The sequence below is a fragment of the Lucilia cuprina genome, chromosome 3, assembly GCF_022045245.1.
Source record: "Lucilia cuprina isolate Lc7/37 chromosome 3, ASM2204524v1, whole genome shotgun sequence".
NCBI lineage: Eukaryota > Metazoa > Arthropoda > Insecta > Diptera > Calliphoridae > Lucilia > Lucilia cuprina.
This window is the reverse complement of record NC_060951.1, coordinates 51,337,830-51,361,913: the sequence shown is the minus strand read 5'-3', so window position 1 is coordinate 51,361,913 and position 24,084 is coordinate 51,337,830. Positions and strand designations below refer to the sequence as shown.

Genomic DNA, 24,084 nt, shown 5'->3' with positions numbered 1-24,084 from the left:
TATACAGATATACAGACAGAAAGACAGACAGACAGACAGACAGACAGATATACAGTTAGACAGACAGACAGACAGACAGATAAGGGAAGTCGCATATATGACCAGATATACAGGATAGTAATTGTGAACAAGTCAGCGAAGTTAATCGCAATCAAAATTGTTCCGAATCAATTTTTTTTATTGAACCACACTAACGTACATGACGACGTATGAGTAATTTAAATTTTTAAAACATTTTCATTAATACTTGTTAAATCCTCAAAATAATCATACAAAGCGATTATTTACAAATACAAATCTAAACGTACAAAAAAACAATAAAAAAATTATTTTATATAAAAAATCAATTGAAAGGTAATTTAATTTAAATATTAATAAATATTTTAATTGAAATTTAAAAAGATAAAATATACCCGAAAAAAATGCTACAAAAATCAGAATAAATAAATAAAAAAATGTGTTCAATTAAAAATCTTATAAAATACAAATAACAAAAATTAATTTATTAAAACAAATTAAAATTAATGATAACCTACAATATACAAAAGAAAAGAAGTGAAAAATAATTTAAAGGTCTAAAGTATCCTAAATAAATAAATATAAAATAAAAATATACAAATAAATAAATAAATAAACTACAAGAGGAAATCAAGTAATGTCGTCGTCGTTTTCTTCTACTTTAAAATGTTCCAATCAATATTTTTACAGTAAATCATGCTGTATAGTAAATGTATAAAACTAAAAGAAAAATTGTGTCACAGTTGACAATTGGATATAATACGGATTATCCTCAGTCAATTTAAAAGGTAAGTGTTTATTTCTATTATATTAATGGTAGCCATTTTTATTACCTCTCGCCCTCTATGAAATATTTGTATTTTTATGCACGTTTTAAAAACATTATTGTTCATTTGATCTAAATAAATTGTGAGGAACAAAAAAAAACATTAAATCATATATCATACAATGGCATATAAAAAATGTTAGTAAAAAACATATAACTTTTAATTTTTATATTCATGCTATTGCTGCTTTATTGAATAATTTTTTTAGCGGTATTTATGTTAAATCCTATAAACTAGTGGGCGTACTATTATTCAACATTTAGCAGTGGAACAAAAACAAAAAAAGGAAATATTGTATTTTTCTTTAAGTCATTATGTATTAAATTTTATTTATTTGTAATATTATTATTTGCTACCACTGTGCCACTTTTTCATTTATATTTTCCTCTTGTATTTGTTTACACACCATATGCCTGTTTTTTGTGCGACTGAGTTTAAATTTCCATCAGAACACTGTAAACAAAGAACGTAGGGAAAAAATGAAAAAGGTTTTTTTTTCTCTCGATTTAGATTTGTTGTTGTTGCTGATGTTCATAAAGTAGCTTAAGCTAAATAAATAAATAAACACCCTATTTTAGGTGTATGTAAATATTAAGGTGCTTCGCAAAAAATAATCGAAAGATGCTTCCTAACTGAAAAAATATATGCTAAAAGGAATCTTTATGAAATTTCAAAAATTTTCTCAATGTTTATTAAATAGACTAGTCTATAGACTTGTTCATAGAAAACTTAATAGATTAGTTGATAGATTAGTCAATGGAGTAGGCAAGTTAATAAATTATTTCCTATTCAGACAATAGACAATAGATATAAGACTTATTTTAGTCTTGTTCATAGACTAGCCCACTGATCAGTCATAGATTAATCAATAGACTAGTGCATAGTCAATATACTTCTCAAAATATTTGATTAGCCCACATTCAATAGACTACTCCAACAACTGGTTAATATAAGTATATTGACTATTGACTATTCAATAAAATAGTTTATTGACTAGTCGAGATAGTTCATAGACTAGTTAAGATATCTCACATACTGTTTAACAGAATTGTTTATTAACTTGTTAACAAACTGGTCTATAGTCTAGTTCACCGACAAATTAATTGTCAATAGATCGCACCACAGACTAGTCAATCAATTCTTTATTAGGCTCGTTCACGAAAACATTGATTCTTCTTTATTTCTCCTTAAAAATGGTACCATCCTTTTAAAGGTATATTTATTGTCTAAAATTTAGGTGGGTGTGTGTTTTTGTGCTTAAACACAAGAACAATAACAAATCAACACATCAACAGCAGCAACAACATCACCAACAACTAAATTTATATTCTTCCACACAAAAAACAGACACAGGGACGGACTGACTATAACATGTTTTACTCGCATTATTATTACTTGCCACGACGTATCATTACCATTAAATGATTTTCAATGATGATGTTGTTGCCACCGATGACGCCGTTGTAATTGTTGTTGTTGCTAACACTGCTGATGTTGTTTATTTAAAAGTTATGCAAATTTACGTAAAGTTATCAGGTTGTTGCTGTGAGAACAACAAAAAAAAAAATGAAATAATAAAATAATTTGTGTATATTTTCGTTGCTTGTATGAAAATCCACTTTAAAATTTACAAAATGAAAATAGAAAAAGATTATATACAGTATTTTCTCATTTCATTTTGAATAATATGATAAAGTTTTAGAAAATTATCAGGGTGAAAAAATGTTGTATGAAAAAAGATGAAAGTAGCAGCATCATTAAATATTACTGTTTTTGGTGGTGGAGAATAAAGCTGAAATGATGAATCTGGTATTTTTTGTGTAAATTAATTATAAAGTTTTGAGAAAGAAAACTTTCAAAGAATTCTTATCATATTTATGTAGTAAAATGTTTATTTTAAAAGAATTTATTGTTTAATGTAAAACATTAAAGATTTATAATGACCGATAATTTTTACAGGAAATTGAAAAAAAATAAAAATTTTCCATAATGTTATGGAAAATAGTTTCTGTAGGAAATTTAAATTAAAAAAATTATCGAATGTTTGCAACAATGTTACACTAATTGAAGTGTTACTTTTGAAAAATATATAGAAATAGTTTTTTAAAAAATCAGTTCAAATACTTTTTTTAGCAAATTTTCCTAAATTTATAAACTTGAAGAAATGTTTTCTATAGAAAAAGTTTCTAAAACGAAAATTTGTACAAATATCTTCTGCAGAAATGTTTTTAGGAAAATATATAAAAATTATTTTAAAAAATCTTCAATGTATTTTATAGAAGTTTTGACTAAGTGTTTTCTATTGTAAACTTTTATATATAGAAAAAAGTGTTTTGTATAAGAAAGCTGTTGAAATGATTTTTGTAGAAAATTAAACTAAATGCTTGGTAAAAATAATTGTTACGTATGGGAAACTTGTAATTCATTAGAAATTACAAATTAATATTTCTAAATTAATTTATTTTTATATTATTATAATCTAAACTTAATTTCAAAATTCTTTAAATTTTAACCGCTAATAATGGCATTAATTTCAACTTAAACTTAAATAGACAAAGTTTTCTATAGATTAAATATAATTAAAAAATTAAATCAACATGTTGACTATTTCACGTTTCTCACCTTTGTTTAAAAAAACTTTTTCTATAAAAATCTTCCTCAACATTTGAAGCCAGACTGCCGCCTTTGTCTACTTTTGTATAAATTCCTCTTTTCTTGAATACAATGAAGAACTTTATAAAAAAATACAAACACTTTTCTATTGTTTGGGTGAAAAATTACGACCACAATTTGTTATAATTTATCAGTTTAATCTTGTTGTTGTATTGGCTATCTTTAAAATTGAATAAGAAAAAAAAAAAAAACTACAGCCAGCAAAAGCAAACTTTTAATGCCCTACACTATTAGAATGAGACATTTTTCTAAATGTAATATTTTTAACAAATAAATCCTATATAACAAAAAAGTTAAAACCTGTTAAAGGCACAACAAAGAATTTAAAGAGAAAAACATTATAAATCTGAAAATTTATTAGATTTATTCATTTATATGTCAACCCAAAAACATTGAAAGTTTAGTGAGAAAAATAAATAAATTTCCTACTAATGATAAATATAAACACAAATATACAAAAGTTTATTATATGAATTGAAGGGAATCAAGTCCCTTTTTATAATCCTTTTATTAAATGACAACAATAGTTAAAGTGTTTCCATTTTTTATTTAAAAGCCTTTTTCTTAAACATCTTCCTTTTGGCTTTTCATAAGTAAGTAGTAAAAGTAGTAGTACCATTTTGTAAAAAATGTGTTTACTTGTTTCCATTATTTCCTTTTTTTAAAACTTCAAATTTTCAATTTGTCCATTTTCCTTTTATTGTTGTACTACTTGTTTTGTTTGTTTGCAATGGGTATTATTTTTATTGTAAATATGTGTTGTTAAATTTACTAAAACTTAAATCTTTCTTTCAAAACTTTCTTTTCTCTGAAGTTTCGATTAAAACTTTCGACTAAAACTTAAATCTTTCTTTCAAAACTTTCTTTTCTCTGAAGTTTCGATTTTTTTCTTTCGCTTAAAAATTAAGAAAGAAAATTTATGTAAAAAAGAGCTTTTTTGATTATTCGTAGATTTTCTGGATATCTATTTAGCCCTTTAAGGAGTTTCTTGCTTTTGTTGAAATGCTCTAAGGATTATATGTAACAAGTTTGCAAAATTAAGAAAACTAAATTTGTATCTTAAATTTAATGCTTATACCAAATCATGATTTTAATTTGTTTAGGTATTACGTTCTGGTAGGTTCATTATGTTTTTGTCCTCTAGCCAAAAAGCAAGATTATGTAAAAAACATATTTCTTTTAATACATTATTTTCCCTATTTAAATGGTAACAGTATACATAATTAACGTATTTCTATTACAAAAAATTTAGCATTTAAAATCTGAAGACTGGTCTTTAGTGTAGCCTAAAGTGTAGAGATTTGACTATAGTGAATACTAAAGTTTAGTCTGTAGCTTCGACTATAGTCTAGTCTATAGTCTAGTCTATAGTCTAGTCTATAGTCTAGTCTATAGTCTAGTCTATAGTCTAGTCTATAGTCTAGTCTATAGTATAGTCTATAGTCTAGTCTATAGTCTAGTCTATAGTCTAGTCTATAGTCTAGTCTATAGTCTAGTCTATAGTCTAGTCTATAGTCTAGTCTATAGTCTAGTCTATAGTCTAGTCTATAGTCTAGTCTATAGTCTAGTCAATAGTCTAGTCTATAGTCAGCAAAACTGTCATTCAAAATAATTCAGAGATTTCAAGGTAAATATTAAACCTAATTTTTTACCTCTCATCTTTTCACTAAAAGATTGTGTATTTTATATTTTAATCATTACAACAAGATATGAAAACGACTAAAAAGAAACAAATTTAAAAAAATTCCGTATAAAATACACTGCACATCATTGTCCTATAATAGACAATTTCCGCTACATTAAATTAAGACGAAAAGGCGGCCAGCAGCCACAAAATTAAAGCAACACCATAAAAATAGACAAAATAAAAGGACAAATAAAAAAATCCTGCATTTAAAAAATGGCGAATGAAATACACCCTTCTTAGCATAATTATTTACAGCAAAAGAATATTTCAAAATAACAAACGTATTTGAGCAACAAATATTTAAGGTGATTAGATTTAATTATAGCAATAATATTTAAATTACTAGCCGTACCAGAGACATATTATTATATTTTCTTCAAAGTTTATTTCTATACCCAGTAAAAACATGGCAATGGCTTTTCAATGACTACTACATACCGTTCGTATTTTCGTACTTTTTGCCTTAATGTGTTGTTTTTGAATAGTAGATGCCGCAGTCAGTCACATTAACAAAAAAAAAAAAAAAAAAAAATAACTTAACTCCTTAATCTTAGTAACAACTTACCTAACTAATTCTGTGTAAGCGAGTTTGGTAAGCACTTTCCTACAATATCATTACCGTGTTAAAATAATAACTAATAATTATATGGTGAAAGTAAATTATAGAATTTAAATTCCTTACTTTTCAATTCAAACTTTTGCTGGGTATAACTGCATTCAGCTTTCTAATAAACTTAGTATACTTCCTTAATATTTCATTGCGGTTTATTCGGTTAAACTCTGGTCATAATCAAAGATCGCCATCACATTAACACTTGAACTTTTATCTATTTAAACTTGGAGATATAAAGAGAACAAATCTCTTAATAAAATATTAAGTGTTTTCGAGGTTTTGTCTTGGTTTTGCAAAGATTTATTTATTTTATGTGTCTGCTTTTTTTTTTGGCTCCTTTACATAAAAATCGAATTTCTTACAGTCCTAAATGTTAAGAGTCACGTGCTTGATAGAGCATAAGTAATGTGTAGAATTTAGACTCCAAGATATGTATATAAATACTTATAAAGCAAAATAATGCAAATACTGTTCAAAACGAAACAATTTAAGTCGTTTTAAAAATATGGACTAGACAATTGACCAAAACTTAAACCAGACAATAGACTAATAAATAAAAATGGACTAGGCTATAGTCTATAGACTACAGACGAGACTATAGAGTTACCTATAGACAAGATTGAGAGGATGTGTTTTTGTATAACTTATAAATACTTTGAATTAAGTTCATTTTCTGAAGAATATTTTGTATGGGGACTAGGGTGAGATAGATGTGTGTATTATTTGTTTGTGCGAACACACAGATGGACAGCCGATATTTTAATTTTGAGTGCAGGACTAACATTTTTGGATGTTAAAATCATCCGCACAATTTGTTTGTAAAAATAAGACAGACTTTAAAAATACGTAAAGTTGCTTTAGGGTATCGTATGGTCGGATGTGATCGATTATAATTTTTTACTTGTTATTTGTTACATTGATAGACATTTTTGACTAAGTATTTTTTATGCTCTTATGTATAATTTATGTGTTTCTTCTATTTTGGGAAATAATTTAACATTGTTGATGTTAATTTTTTCATCTCTTTGTTCATCAAAAAGTAAATCTATGATGTTTCTTATTTGTATTGAGTTAATTCAATAGTAAGTTTCTTTTAGCACTAACCCAATAGTTTAAAAGAAGTGATTGTATTCATTGTATTTTTACCAAAATATTTTACTAAGTCAAAGTTAATTGTATGTTCCTAATAAGATATTATAAATTAAAGTCCATATGGTTGAAGGACTTGTTAAAATAGTACATCATAGCTAATGCTATAACCAGACTTTTTTATATACAAAATGCTAAATCACTAGTTAAAATCAACCAGTGGAACTGCTGGGTATTAATGTAGTTGTTTTGATGTTTGTGTGTAGGTTGAGGTCCTGTTGTGTGACCATTATTTGTAGCTTTAGTTCTATTATCTTCTTATTCCTTTCTTTTCTATGACAGGCATCGCCCTTTCTACTTTTCCTAGGTATATTTCAGTTTCAGTATAATTTTATTTGATTTGGGTATCTTTACGCTAAACTGACTTTTGTGTTACTTATACATACATATTTATTTACTATGAATTTAACATTATCAAGAGACTGCCAATACATACATATAAACATATTTATGTAACAAAAAATGAAGTAAAATAGAATTATATCACAATATAACAATACAATGTATCAGCAAGTATGATGACATTTGTAGTTTTATCTTTTTATTTCAACAAAAATATTTGAAAACTTATTTTAAATTTATTTTTTTGCAAATTATTTCGAATTGTATAATAAAAATTTTTCCAAACATTTTCATTGTGTTTATGTTTTTGACCATTAAATTATTTAAAAGTATTTATAAAGTCTGACCAAGCAAATATTTATGTTTGTGTGGTATTTTATAGAAATGTGTGTGTATTTTGAATATTTATAAAATTGTAGTTAAAAGTTTTAATCCATAGGAAGAGCATATAAATTTTAAAATAATTATTGTTGAATAAATTTGTGGACATTTAAGTCAAATTTAAAGTCAAATGAGGCCCTATAATTATAAAGTTCAAGAGGGTCGTCAATGCTAGTTGTTTCAATAGGCTTTATCCCTAGGGAAATTTCATTAATTTATTTTGAAAATTGCGTCTTGTAGTTTGATTACAAGATTTACATGGACGGACGGACAGACGGAATGACAAAGCTGAATACTCTAAAGAAATTATAAAAAATGTTTCTCTTAATTAAATAACCATTGCGGGATTTTAGCGTTTCATTTCGAAAATATTACTGTAGCATGTTCTGAAAAAAAGACTCTTTAATGGGACACTCTAATATGAATTGAAAAAATTTTAAAAAATTAATAAATAATTGATTAATTGGAAAATATCAACATACATAGTATGTATATTTATATATGTTTTGTTGTGCTGTTTTAAAACATTGCACTTTTTAAATATCATTTTATTTATCATCTAGATGCTTTTTAGAAATATATGTTAATATGTATATGAAGTTATTTTTTTTTTTTAAATCATACACAATATTCCACCCCTGACACTCTACCATACAATTTTGAAGTAACAATAGCTTTATATGTTCGTTTTTGTTGTATGTAACTTATATACATCAGACAATCCAAATAAATTTGACTTTTATCTTAATTCAGATTTATCTCAGCGTCCGACAAAAAGAGAAAAAAATCGTTAGATAAGAAACGGATAATATACATCTGATGATATAAATTTAAGGAAAAAAATTTAAAATACTTTTACTAATTAAAAAATGTCAAATTTGGTGTGAAGCCAACTGGAAGAGAGGGAAAATATTTTGTATTTTTTTTATTTTATCTGTCAAAAACGTTTTTTAAAATTATTATCTTGACAAAGCTTGACATCAAATTTGGCAATATTTGATCAGTATAAGTAATTTAAAATACTTGCTTTGAAAAAAAAACCTTGAAGTCCTTTAAAAAGGACGCAGGATCACGAAATCAAACTAACAAAAAAATATAACAAAGCAGTTTTTCTCCATTACGTTTAAAGTTTCAGGCATATATCATCCGGTTCGAGTCTAATTTTGAGTGTCGGACGGTGTCTTAATTCAGAAATACATATTTCAATAATTTGTTGACTAAAAAATAGATTTTGTAAAAGGGCTGGCGTTAGTATAAACCTATCTATAATTTTTTTTTAAGATTTAAGGTCTATATTAAATTCATTCATGCAGAATTTCATTTTGACATTAGCATTTGTATGTGAATTTTGACCTTAAAGTTATCTTCTGAAGAGAATTTCTATGGGTGATAGAGGCCATATAATTAAGCAATATAATTTAAACTTATATAAAGCTAAGTTTTGCAGATTTGTGGAGAACTACAAGAACATTTAACATATTTATGAGCTAAAAAGCCCTATTCATGGAGATGTATGGAACCTATATTCTATATTCATTAAGCGTGCCAAATTCCATAAATTTATCTTATCGCACAAGGTTTACATGGACACACAGACGGAAATAGCTAAATCGATTCTGAACCTGGTATACTTTATGGTGGGACCATTATTTTTGGGTGATTAGCAGAATCACTTAATACTTTCCCCACAACTGTAGTGTAAATTAAATTAACATATGAATATACCATATCTCCGTTAAAAAAAAAAATAATTTAGTTTTCATTATGTTGATATTTTTCGGAAAACATAATGATGAAAATTTTCTAAAAAAGATTAAGAATTTTCTTTGAAGTATATAACCAGACAGAAATCTAAAACCCTGTTATCTATTGTATGACATTCAAAATACAATATTAATAGTAGCAGTTGTTGTTAATAGTAATAAATCATTGTCACAATATTTTTATTGATATTAGTATTTTTTATAATTTCATTTATTTATCAGTTTTTTATACACCATTATATATTTGCTTAAAAAAGCCACATACTCCTACAGTTGCTAATAGTAATTGTTATAAAAAAAGTGGTTGCGATAAAAATATAACTATTGTTTGTAATGATAAATTGGTTTCCTTTTCATGAACAGCATGCATGCATATGTTTACATTTTTGTTTATAAAACCAATTTTCACCTAAAATTTGTACTAAACAAAAAAGGTGTAAACATTTTTGATACAATTGTATTATATAGAAACAATCATGGGTAATAGAAAAACGTTTTTTATTAACTTTAAACTGACTAAATATTTTAATATATATACATTTTTTGTAGTGATGCATGTATAGATATATTAACATACCCTGTAGATTCTAAAATAATTCATATGTAAGTTTCTGTTGTAGGAGAAAAAGTCTATTGATTTGACAATTTACTTCGATTACATATGAACTATAGACTTTGGAGTAGGTTACATTTAGTAGGTTAAATAACAGAAATATTGTATTGAAAGAATATATTAAAGTATATTCTCCTGGTTCTCATTTTTCACTACTCTTTAAATGGATACACTGGTGAGTCCTTGTAAAACTGCTAGATACATGCATGTAAAGTTAATTAAATAATGTGAATGTGTATGTATAAAATTCTTTCTATTACGATGCAAATGAAGAATGTACAAATATTGAGGTAAAAGCCTGTGTAACAGAATAAATATTTTATATACTCTTTTAAATTGCATATTTATAAAGTAGAAAATATATACAATACATAGAATGCAAAAAAAAAATTATATAGTTTTATTACACTATATTTTTTTTCAAACACTATTAAAATTGATGGAGGGTATATTGATTTTTATGACTTATTTGTAACACATAATCATATATCCACAGAAGTAAAACAGGGTTTCCTATTTAAAATTACCAAAATCGTATATATTGTTTTATTTAGATTGTTAAGTGTGTAAAAAGAACAACACAGTCGGTAGATTTATATTATCAGTAGGGTCAGGGATGGAAAATTTTGTGTGATAAAAGAAAAAAGAAAATATTAAATTAATTAAAACATATAGACAAAGGCTATATAAGCCGAACACAGCCGAATATTTTTGTTTTTATACAAACATAAGTATGGTTCGAAAATACCACTAAAAAAAATAAATTTTTAAGTTTATTTTAACTATAAGAATTTTTATATAAAATACTTATACACTTAAATTTTTTTAATTTAAAAAAATAATATGCTTTTTACTAAAATTCGTATGAGACCGTTTATAAATCTTAAAAATTCTTTTTGTTGAAAATATGTTTATACACTTCAGTAGGGAGGGCATATTGTGTTTGTTCAAATTTTTGTAACGCACAAAAATATTGATCCTACACCCATCCTTAGAAACATTTTCTAAGTCGATTAAGCTATGTCCGTCCGTCTGACCTTTTGTTTGAGACGAATCCTTTTGAGAATGTTTAAAATCATTACGTTATTTTCCTAGTATATATAGAACTTTACATCTCGAATAGAGCTTTTAAAGTTGAGCCTCTTAGAAAAAGTTATTAAAGTTAGTTAAACCCCACCTTATTCGCATGTTGAAGACATCAAACACATACATGTACACATGTATCTGCTGTGAAAGATAGGTGTTCCTGTGTACGTATGAGTACTTTACTTTATAAATGAGCACAAAATAGTTTATATAGATTACATACATAACTATATTGAAATCAAAATAATAAAGGAAAAAATATATTACTAATGGCTTTGGTAGTTTTGTTTTTTCTGCTATAAGTTATTTTAGAGTAGAATAGAGAAATATAGGAAATTAACAATATTCATAGTGATACTAACACAATGAGCTAATCATATCTACATGTTATAAATGAAAATTTCAGTGGAAATTTCATAATCACTATATAAATTTGCTTTTTTTTCTTCTAAAATTTCATTCCTTCCGTTTTTAAAATATTATCTAAAGTGTAAATTTGATCTCTCAAATCGTAATTTAAATTTAATGAAAACAACTTTCTTTATTTGCAAACCAAAAACCTTTTAGGGACTTTTATTTCAAATTTCCTATTTTTAAAACTAAACTAAAAGGTTAAAGGGACACAACATTTTATGATTTTAAAACAATTTTCAAAATAAATTTAATAAAATTTAAACTAATATATATGTATATAAATCTTATGTTAAATTTTGTTAAAGATTTATAAAGAAAATTTGATTTGTTTGTTTATTTATATTAAAAATAAAATAATATTTAAACCTTAATCAACTAACATGTATGTATGTGTGTATGTACTGTAGAGTACTTGGAAAAAAATACTTGATGAATAAAGCAGACTATGAAAATAAAAAAAAATACATATATAAAGGAAATTATTATAGTTTCTACTCAAACAACTTAGAAAACCACATACATCATCGTAAACCATAGTTTTGAGTACGAGTAAATATGGTTTCATAAAAAAATATGTTTTCTTCTTGAGGTTTTATATTAATGGAGTTGTGAAAAATGATTTTTATTGTATGAGTTCAGTTTTAATTCGATTCTAAACCCAGTAATTTTTGTAAGGAGTAAGGTATCCTTTTTAAAATTTAATTAAAAAATGTAGATTATTATTCACATATGAGATTTTTACATATTTAAAATAGTAAATCAGTCGGTAATTAGTACCTAGACTAATCAAACGACAACAACATATTTTAGTCAATAGAGTCGTCCATAAGTTAGTCAATAAAATAGTATACATTCAAGAGACTATTCCACAGAATAGTCAATATATGAGTCTATAAAACAATACAAAAACAACTTGAAATACTCATTAAACAAGTCCATAGACTAATAAATTTACTAGAATCTAGTGGACTAGTTCAAATTCAATCATGTGACCTAATCTACAGACTTTAAACGTTCTTCTATACTGTTTCTTAAAACGAAGTTTTTTTTCTTAAAATATATTTATAATTATTAGATCGGGAAAGCTATACAGAGATGTTAGGTTATTATGATGCCCATACACCACATATATTTTTATGTATATATTTTTTCCAAAAATCATTTATAGCATTTCATATCAACTAACACATACTCGCTCTTATACATACATATGTACATGTTGTTTTAAGAATTTTATTAGAGATTAAATCGATTTTTATTATTATTTTTATTTATGCAAAATAAATTTCATAAAAATTTACATAGATTTGTTTTTGCAAAGTATTAGATTTTCAATTCTAATTTTTATTTTTATGCATTTTCTGCAAACTTTTGATTGAATACATTCAAATAGTTTTGCAATCAATTGATGGTCATTTTCATATCATAATAGCGAAATTTAATGTTATGAATAGTAATCGTTTTAACATTGCATTCAGCATATTTTAATGAATTATTAAAATGGAAAAATTTTAAACTTTTCTGTAAAAAAACATATATTAAACAATTTTGAAAATAAGGAAATTTTAATACACATATGTAATTAGGATGTCCAGTGGAGCAATTTTTTATGCCCATATTCAGAGAGTAGAATTAAAACAATTTTTTAAATTTTTTATAAAAAATACTTACAAATACTGAGTTATTTTCATACAAAATTGTTTGCATTTCTTTTTTAGAATTCATTCTTTTCTTTCATTTTTAGAATTCGTACTATAAATACGAGAAAAAGAAAAAACATTTTTTGAAAAGGTTTCCTACCAGCAATTGAAAATATTAATCTCAGTAGAATATGCTCAAAAAAATTCTACAATCTTTTCCAAATAATTTTGAGCCTTTCGTCGCAAAAATAATTAAAATATTTTTTGTACCATTCCTGGTCCGCAAAACGACTTTTTTGTACCATTCCTGGTCCGCAAAACGACTTTTTTGTATAAATTTTAAAATAATCTAAAAATTTTAAAATGCAGTGAACCAAATGCAAAACTTTTTTTAAATTTTTCTGGATAAACTAAAAGTTTGATGAAATAGGGGTCAATATTTCCAACCCACAAAATTTTTTTTGTAAACTTAAAATACTCTACAAAAATTTTAAATTTATTTTTTCCTTAATCAGCTTAAAATTACAAAATTTTTGAAACCTTTTTCAAAATAATCGAAGATATTTTATTTTTCTCAAATTATACTGAGGTCAGTATTTTAATTTTAATATTTTTCATCTTCCCGTGTTCAGTACATAAATACGCATCGAGTAAGAGCTATTCCTATATGAAATTCTTAAAAAGACTGTTCCTCGGGATACTCTAATGTACTTATGTATATATGAGTGTAAACATAAAGCAAAAATCGTGGTTTTTGTAATATTACTTTACACAAAGCTGTACCATTAATTCATTAACCGTTATGTCGACATTAAACTGATAAATATCAATCAAAATATGACACTTTTTTAAAATATACAATAAAATTATGCAAATTATACAAACATTAAAAAATTCAAGTGTTTTAAAAATTTCTTAAGAAGTCATAACTTAAGTTGTTTAAAAAAAAACTTAGTTTTATCATTATATATTCTTAAAATAAATATAGTTTTCAATGTTTATTAAGGACTTTCAAAGCCTAAAATCAAATACAAATAAACCCTCTTTTCACTTAAGTGAAAAACAATTGACACTTATATTCATTTATTTATTTAACCCACATTTTTTAAAGTACTGTTGTTGTTTAGACTTACCTATCACACCACTTAAATGTGTTTTATCCATTACATTCATTACCATATTGTAGACACGTTCACTTACAATTATTTTGTAAGGTATATATAAAATTAGGGTGTTAAACTTGTAATTGGTATCCTCTATTAAATATATTATGGACTAGTCAATTGAATAATCTGTCTTGATCTATGTACTACACAGAAAAAACTGAAAATGAGTTTTAATTATCAAAATAATTGTATCAAGCAAGTTTTGCACCTATAACCAAAATGATGACATCAATTACCAAATTTGTAAAAAAGTAAAAATATATATTTTTTTTCCAAATAATGAATTAATCAGAACAATAAATGTCAATAATTGAGACAAGATTTAAAATTGATTAATTCATTAATTGTATAAATTAAATATTTAATAAATATAAAATTGATTTTTTATTAAATTATTAATCAAATAAATTAAACTGTTTGATAGAGAATTTTTTATAAATCAATTAAGATGGTGATTCAAACAATCAAATTATTAATCGATTACACACAACGTTAAAGGAATACTAGACCTTTAACAATGCGTTCAGCATTTTCAAAAATTATCACTTTATTGACACAATTTAACATATAAAGTGTTTCATAAATTGTAAAGAAACTTGAATATTATATGCCTAAAATTTTATGGACTATTTAAGAATTATAAATATTGCTAGCACAAAAATTCAAAATAAAATATTTAAAAAAAATCTAAAATGGAAAAGAAGGCCAGAAAAAATTTTTCAATCAATTAAAAAATTAATTGAATTAATTAAAAATTTAATCAAAATTTTACACTTTAGTTTCAAACAGTTTCAAAAAACGAGATAATTAAGACAAATAAAAATTTGTTTAAATAAAAAATAAAGAAAATTAAAACATATTAATTGAAAATAAACTACCGATAATTTTTTCTGTGTAGTCTATGGATTAGTCTATTGACTAGACTTTTGACCAGTCTCGTGTATAGGCAATGCTAAAGTGTATAGAATTGAGTATTCGTGATCAATAGTACTGGTACTGGTCCCTTAAACCAAGTACAAAATAGTTGATTTAAGTGCGGTTCGGATATAAGGAAATACAAAAAATTCGATTAATGCCTTTTTGGGGGAAAGTGATCTTACACTTATTTGCAAAATTTTCTCTTTGATTTTAGCTCAAATCAATGCTTGATTTAGATAAAATTAAACCTTTCATGTACGTTTTAGGCTGAAGTAAGAACAATTTAGTAAAAGATTTCCCTTTCTGTGTACTGACTAGTAAGTATACAGACTAGTCAACAGAAGGTGGTCCAAAAAGAAGTCCTTAAATATAATTAAACTAACTCATATCGAGTTTTATTGTGATAATCCTTTGTGTAAGTTTTTAAACATGAACCACCCTAATAAATATCAATGTATGTATATCTGTATGTCAGACATACTTAACAGGTAGTAAAATTTTATCAACATATTTTTGTGGTTTTATAAACAATATTTTCTAATAAAGTTTTAAACATAAAATGAGTGACTGAGTTGAGTTTAAGAGTATAATAATAATTTTCCAAACAGTTTCAGCAATAATAATAAGAACGAATGACTTCAGCAACATAAATGTTGATAAATCAAAGTGTTGGGTTACATACCATTTTTGTGTATGTATGTATGTATGTATGTATGTATGTATGTATGTATGTATGTATGTATGTATGTATGTATGTATGTATACGATTTTTGGTAAATGACAGCTATGTATATTGAAAATAATTACTTCTGGAAACGTACGAGTATTAGATGAAACGTACGAGTATTTGGGGTTTTTTTACCACATAGCTCTCCTATATAGTAGAAAGCATTGAAATTTTAATTTTTTAAAAATATCAGTCAATCCTAAATGAACTTAGCTGAAACTGACAACTAATGCTATAGTAAAAGATAAATTAAACATTTTTTGGTATAAAACTAATTTTTGGATTTTTTAATTTTTTCCTTATGTTTGGTACAAAAAACCAGAACACATTTAGAAATTTCCAAAAAGTACTTTTTGCATAAAGTTCTTTCTCATCCCTGTTTAGTACACTGCTTATGAAGTGCGTGTGTATGTTTCTGTAAATGTGCTTATATATACACTATGATGAGGAGGGTTTTTTTGGTAAAAGGGTTCATAATAATATGATTTTTATAGATTAAAATAAGAGATCCCATATTTAATACATTAAATATGGGATCTCTACCGTTAATAAATTAACGGTAGAGAAAATTTTAATATATTCCTGATAACCCCCTTTGTTAAAGCTTTATAGCATGATATTAGAAATTAAAATAATTTTGTTGTTAACTCGCTATTTAGATAATCCCTGAACGATAATTTTTTTGTTTTTCTATTTTTTTATGTATTTTATGTTAACACTAGCAAATGTTAGAAAAAATAAGAAATTATTATTAATTAATTAATAAACAAGTAAGAACATATAATATCAATAGGTCATTAGCCATATGATTTCAAACATTTAAAATAATATAGGAAAAGAATCAAGGAATTTTGGATCATTGTGGACAATGCTGATACTACTATATATTATGTTAAAGCTTTTCTATTTTCCACTAGAGTTTTTTAAGACTTTTTAAAATAAATATAAAGTATTTCATTATAATTATCTAACTAAGTAAATTTTTTGAAATAACTTTCAAAATTATTTCATATATATTTTGACATTTTCTTAAATTGAATATTAAATATCATGGGAATGCTTTTTCCAATTTTATCAAAAACCTCATACAATACTTGTGAAAATTTTTGTATATTTATTTTAGGATATAAAAAATAATAAACCCCACACTACAAACACTTCAAACAATGGATTTACATATTTTTTGTTGTGTCAATCATTTTTTTACTCTTTTAACCAGACACCCCATCTCATGGTCACTAGAAAAAAATGTTGTGGCAAATAACCATTCTAGGTACAAAATGAAAAATAATTTTTGATAAAAACGAGTTCAATTATTAAATTTAGATTTAACGAATTTTATAAGCCCTTCATCTGGTTACACCAATGTTCATTTTTTTGGAAAATAAGGTAGAAGGTTGAATATATTTAATGGGTCTTATTCGAAGGCCATCAACAGAATCTAGTACTGGGGAGAGAAAGTTGATATAAATTAGTGAAATCCGACAAGTTGACTGAATCGAAATTGAAAATTTTATAGAATTGTTTTCATACTAGACGGACATGGACGGCTTTATCTAAACTCCTTCACATATGAAGTGTATAATCGCTGTTGGTGATTTTCCTATTTTACTGATGTAGCGTTTAAATAATGAATTACAGAGTATGTCTGGAAATGAAATGAAGGTGTTAAATGTGTCCTATTATGTGCATGAATATAACCCAGCAAATCATTTTAGTAAAATTTTGATGTTTGTTGTGAATTTTCAAGATATTTTACTCAAGAATGCCGATTCTTACTATTCGGTTATAAATAAATTCCAGGTTTGGGTTTGAATACAAAATTCAATTCTCTTTAATGATCTTACCAACTTTAGATATGCGATTTTGGGATGTAAAATCGTTTAAAGGCTTTTCATATTAATTTTCGCTAATTTCATTTTCGAAAACTTATTTCCTACAAATTTCCATTTTTAATGGAATATGTAGCTTTTACAGATATTTGCAACTTGTATTGTTATTTAAGGATCTAGTGCCGATTTTAGTTTTTTTGTAAAAATATGATCACATATTTTTTCTTCTTTATTTAAAGAATTATTTCATGGTCAAAAACAAAGTTTAGACTTTTTTAAGAATATAATTTCGGAAGGAAAATTTAAATGATTTTGACTATATGCTCAATAGGAGCATTATTTAAGGTTTTCTGGAAAATCGATTTGATCACTTGTAAACACTTATTTTACAAATATAAATTTGTAGGGTAAAATAGTGATCACAGGTTTTTACTTTTATCTTAAATGGATGGTTATTTAATTATCTACTGCCATTTTTAGGTATTGCATATAAAAATCAGTTTTGATGAGAATATGAGTGATTACAGATTATCACCATTTTGCGTTATTAAAGGATCTACAGTTGGTTTTAGGTTATTCATATACAAACTTAATTTTTGATGGAAAAAATGTAAGATTTTTATTATTTTCAGATTTAGATCAAATTATCAAGGGATTTTAATTTTTTCAAACAAAAAAAACGATTTTTAATAAAAATATGAGTTGCAGAACAGGGTCTCTCTTCTTGACTGTTTGCGCGTGGTGAACTACAATTAACCTTGAAATATTACTGATTTTTCTATTTTTATACCATATACAGCTAAGTCGGAAGGGCACAGAATCACTTCCTAAGTAAACTTAGCTATTTTTGTCCGTCTTTCTATCCGTATGGGTGTTCATGAACCCCAAAGGTCACAATTTGCAGGATAATTTGATGAAATTTGGTATATACGCTTTTTTAACCCAAGGACAAATTCAAAGGTTAAAATCGCTCTATTACTTATTTCGCTTAATCTCTATACAACCGAGTCTAAGTCTAAATAGTACAGCCAATTTTCGTAATAATCGGGACTCATTTGACCTTAGCAACCATATAAAGTTCCCCTCTGAAAATGTTTTATATTTTACATACACACGGGTGTAAGGCATCATTATGTCGGTCATTTTTACTTGTTTCCAATTGAAGCTTTACTTCCTTGATTGTGTAACATAAAGATCTACAGCCAATTTTCGTAATAATCGGGACACATTTATTTTCTAGTTATAAAAATGAACTTTTAAAATAAAATTTAGTAATCCAATTTGCAAAGTTTCTTTTATATGTATATATTCCTGGGTTATATGTACATACGGTTAAACATAATATGCAGACATTTTTATTATTTTTAATAAAAATGACATGTACATGAATTTATGAAATTATAACGAAAATAAAAATAGGAGAAAATTAAAATAAATTAAAAATTAAACTCAACTAACAATGACCAGTTTCTTAAATAAAATCAATAAGAAACGAACAAGTGCAAGAAAGAATATTTCAGCAAGATTCAGGTGTGCAAAAAAGAAATGCAAAAAAAGAATGCTTGAATAACCAGAAAAACCATAATTAAATAATTGAAACAATTTATAATTAAATTCATAGTAAGTTAGTATATATACGTCTTTAAACTGAAGCTGTTAAAAATGTATTTAAAAATAGTGTTTTAGTATTTAGATAGATAGCATATGTATATTTCAAAGATAAAGGAAAAATGTATATGTTTTCTTGAAAATATATTTATAAAGTTATATTAAGGTATAAATATTTATTAACTCAACTAAAATATTTATTACGCTTAGGGTTAAATTGACAGTTTTCATAAAAATAAATATTTAAATCGGCAGAATAACTTTCGGTTAAACGATAACCGGAGGTGGAGTTACCTTTGCTTAAACACAAAAACTATTTTTGATTGATTTTTTTGATAATGTAATGTAATGATAATGTAATGACAAAATTTACATAATTGTTCTTCTTTGTAAAAAAAAATATGTATATAGTTGAAAATACATATTTTGACAACTTAAGATAACAAATGCTTGACTGCTTTAACACCTGTTGTTTATTGTAGGTATGTAAATTATAAATAGCTAGGTTATGAATATTTTAATGTAATTTGATTGTAACAATAAAATGAGGTGAATTATTAATAAATGGAATAATTTCATTTAACCATGTATTGATAAAAATATCCAAACATTTCCTAGATATTTTCAACGGAACTTATTATTTTAATATATGTATATCAGATTTTATTTATATTCTCAATTTGAGCGTTATTTGAGGATCTGGAGTCCATATGAGATATTTGATAGAAAATATTTATGTTCACCGATGTTAAGTATTTCATTGGCGTTTTATAACAATATACAGCCGATTTTAGGTTTTTCATATAAAATTCTTCTTTTTTATCGGAATTGGCAAGAATTTCTCAATTTGAGCGGTTTTTAAAGATTTAAAGTCCATTTGAGATATTTGATAAGAAATATTAATGCTCACCAATGTTTGGCATTTTGCAAGGGCGTTTTATAACGATCTACAGCCGATTTTAGGTTTTTCATATAAAACTCATTGAACGGAATTGACAATAGTTTTAGTTTTCATATATTCTTTATCAAAGTCTTCGGATTTGTACAATGTACATGCCGCAATTTTCTTTATTCAAATCTTATGAGCTTTAGCCCATGTTTAACCTACCTCCCAAATTAATTCTATTTTAGAATGTTTTTCATCAATAATATTCTCTATGGAGAATAATAATTTTAAAATTTACTCTTAGTGTAGGGTAACGTATGCTCGGCTCTGCCCGACTAAACTTTCTTATTTGTTTTTATGATCAAGAGTGATCCTAAATTTTTTTGTGTTTTTTTAACTTCAGGATTTTCATATAAAAATTAAATTTGGCTCTCAATTATCGACCTCCAATTTTATTTTTTATATAAAAATAGATATTTGATAGATAGATAGATAGATAGATAGATAGATAGATAGATAGATAGATAGATAGATAAATAAATATGAACGACTACAGACAAATGTTTGCTATTTAAGGATTTAGAAAATATTTTTTTATAATTAGATTGTTATTGAACTTAAAATTCATATAAAATTGATATCTGATAGAAAATATTAGTGATCACAAATTTTTCTGATGATCAGTTTTCAAAAAATTTTTACTTTTTTCATATAAAACTTTTTTTACGGAATTGGAAAGAATTTCTCAATTTGAGCGTTATTTAAGCCCATTTGAGATATTTGATAAGAAATATTAATGCTCACAAATGTTTGACATTTTGTTTCTAACGATAGAACGGAATTGACAAGAGTTTTAGTTTTTATATATACTTTATCAAAGTCCTCGGATTTTCAATACTTTCCAATTAAAGCTATGTAAGAATATACACAATAATTTAGGGTTAATAATTATAATTATATTTGTATACTATATAACCTGCACCACTATAGCGTTGAGGATATTATACGCTTGTTGCGATGTTTTTAAAGCCCACAAATATTGGTCCTACAGCTACCTTAAAGTATACCGACCGATCCAGAATCGCATTCTAAGTTGAGTAAGATGATCAGTTTTCAAAAAATTTTCAGTTTTTCATACAAAAATCTAATTTTATTGGAAAATATATATCTGTTTTTATTTTATTATTTTTCGTTAACAAAAAGCCTTTAAAGACCAAACAATAATTCTTTAATAATCTACATTTAATCTTCGAATGTCGTTATCTATTATCCGTATTTCAATGTTAATTTTTAATTTATTTTCCATTTTACTTAAAAACATTTAAATTTTTATCTTTTTTATTTATTACTAATAGCCCGAAATGACTTCTTTTGAAGAAAAATCATAACGCCAGTGGCAAAAAGTTATAAAAATAAATAAAAGAAAACATTAACAAAATAATCCATTAAATTATTTGTGGTTTTGTTATTATTTATTAAAAAAACTTCTTAAATATTTTTTCTCGGATGACTAAGCAAAAGAAAGATTTTAAATATTAAAAATAAAATTCAATAAAATCAATTAAAAATATTTAATTAAAAAAGATATAAAAACTCTTTATGTCTTAGGAAAACACATGATTATTTAATGGATAGTTCGACTATTATGCGATGTATTATTGCCAAAGGTAATAAAAAAACTTTTATAGTTTTTTTAAACTTTATATTACTGTTGTTTTTGCAATAAATCGTTGTAATTAAATTGTTTATTGCATTTAAAGGAAATTATGTGGAAAAACTTTAATATAAAACAGTGTAGTACACTTATGCCTATACTTGAAATAAAACGATATACATACATATACATACATATTTATATAAAAAACTAACTACTTTACAATTACGATTTAACAAGTACAAAGATAATTGCCACTTAAACTTATATAAAAACAAAAGCAACAGTTAATGTAATTTTACATACGTACTACTTGCAACAGCCACATACATGACTTAAAGCTATTTTATAAAACAAACAACTGTATATGTATAGTTATACACTTACAAAAGATAAATCAATTACAACAGGCGTAATATTGTAAATATATATATAAATTTATATTGTTTTGAAGATTTCTTTAAAATTATTAATTTTTTTTAATAATATATTATTATTTTTTTTTGTTGCAGCATGCTGGGCGGTGTAGCAGGTCGACACATGTCGAATCGTCGACGTGGTTCATCACCAATGGTGCGCTTGAGCGGCACTGTACTAAATGCTGGCAGTATAGATGGCAGTATTGGTGGTGAGGGTGGTAGTGGAGGTATGAATTCTCCGTATATACCGAAAATACCACCCAGACGTCGACGCGCCGTTACTACTAGTGATCACAAAAGTTGTGCACTTATACAAACTAGACTGAAATTGGGCGATATCATGTGAGTATATAGATTGATTATATAATTAATTATTATAGTGTAGTCTATAGTATAGCCCATAATCCGGTCTGTAGTCTAGTCTATAGTCTAGACTACATATATTCTAGTCTATAATATAGTCTATATTCTAGCCCATATTCTAGTCTATATTCTAGCTCTTAGTCTAGTCTAGTCTATAGTCCAGTTAATATTCTAGTCTATATTATAGTCTACATTCTAGTCTATATTCTAGTCTTTAGTCTAGTCTATAGTCTACTCTGCAGTCTAGTCTATAGTTTAGTCAATATTTTAGTACATAGTCTAGTCCATAATCTAATCTATGTTCTAATCTATAGTCTAGTCTATGGTCTATTCTGTATCTGGTTTATAGTCTATTCTATAATCTAGTAAAGTATTTGGTCTAGTCTATAGCATAGTCTCGTGTTTGGTCTGGTCAAAAATCTAGTCTATAGTATTTTTTCTAGTTTAATCAATATTTTAGCCTATAGTCTAGTCGATTGTCTATGCTATGGTTTAGTCGACAAATGACAAATAATATAAATAATCATATAACCCAAACAATTATTAGACATTTGAGAAATTATTTTAAAAAGGGATACATAGAACTACCAAAAAACTAGTGGGGTCAGTACCGAAAAACACCTGTTGAATCAAAAAGCAAATTTGTGCTACAAATCCAGTATTCGTACAAAAAATAGAGCTTCCTAAAAATAACAACAACCCCATAAAAAGAGCTTTTAGTATGGACAAGAACCTTGCGATGGATAGGCACTTTTTGAAGAAAAAAATAAACAAAACAATACTACAAAACAGCTGCATATATGCTAATTAAAAGGTTACAAAAAACTCGGCGTTATTAATTACCCATTAAATATTTTATTTATATATTTTGCTCTACCAAATGTTTACAACTCATAGTTGTATTTGCGAAAGCTTTTATTTTGACAATCACAAAAAAGTTATTATTGTGCTTTATAAGGGAATACAACCAGTCCAACAACAACAATACATAACTTCATTTAAGTACATTTACATACACATTGAATTTTTGTGTACGTGTGAATGAAGAGGGGGTTGTTTTTCGACCACATGCGAAACGACTATAGGCCTCGTAAAAAAGACAACTATACAACCCCCAAAATGTATTAAATTTATATATTTTTCTTATTTACTCTTTGCCATCGCCAATTTATTTTACTCTCTGGTAGTCTATGTACATTTCTTTTCGTTTTGACATTTCTAGCCTGAAATCGTCACCCATACAGGGAAAATTAAATAAAAATTTTGGTCGTTGCGTGTGAATGTATTTGTGTTTTAAAGCTGTAA

The 24,084-nt window shown here is 25.7% G+C and overlaps 1 protein-coding gene across 1 annotated transcript; it reads left to right on the top strand.

Annotated features, from left to right (window-relative positions):
- The first annotated feature begins 545 nt into the window (after positions 1 to 545).
- Positions 546 to 22,762, top strand: LOC111681053 (voltage-dependent calcium channel type A subunit alpha-1-like). The gene is made up of 2 exons (XM_023442772.2): positions 546 to 806; positions 22,510 to 22,762. The coding sequence occupies exon 2, from the start codon at positions 22,511 to 22,513 to the stop codon at positions 22,760 to 22,762; it is 252 nt and encodes an 83-aa protein (XP_023298540.1). The 5' UTR covers positions 546 to 806; position 22,510.
- Positions 22,763 to 24,084: the final 1,322 nt, after the last annotated feature.

What these genes read in the sequence shown, in the direction of transcription:
- LOC111681053 (XM_023442772.2), top strand. Translation starts at nt 22,511, where the DNA reads ATGCTGGGCGGTGTAGCAGGTCGACACATGTCGAATCGTCGACGTGGT.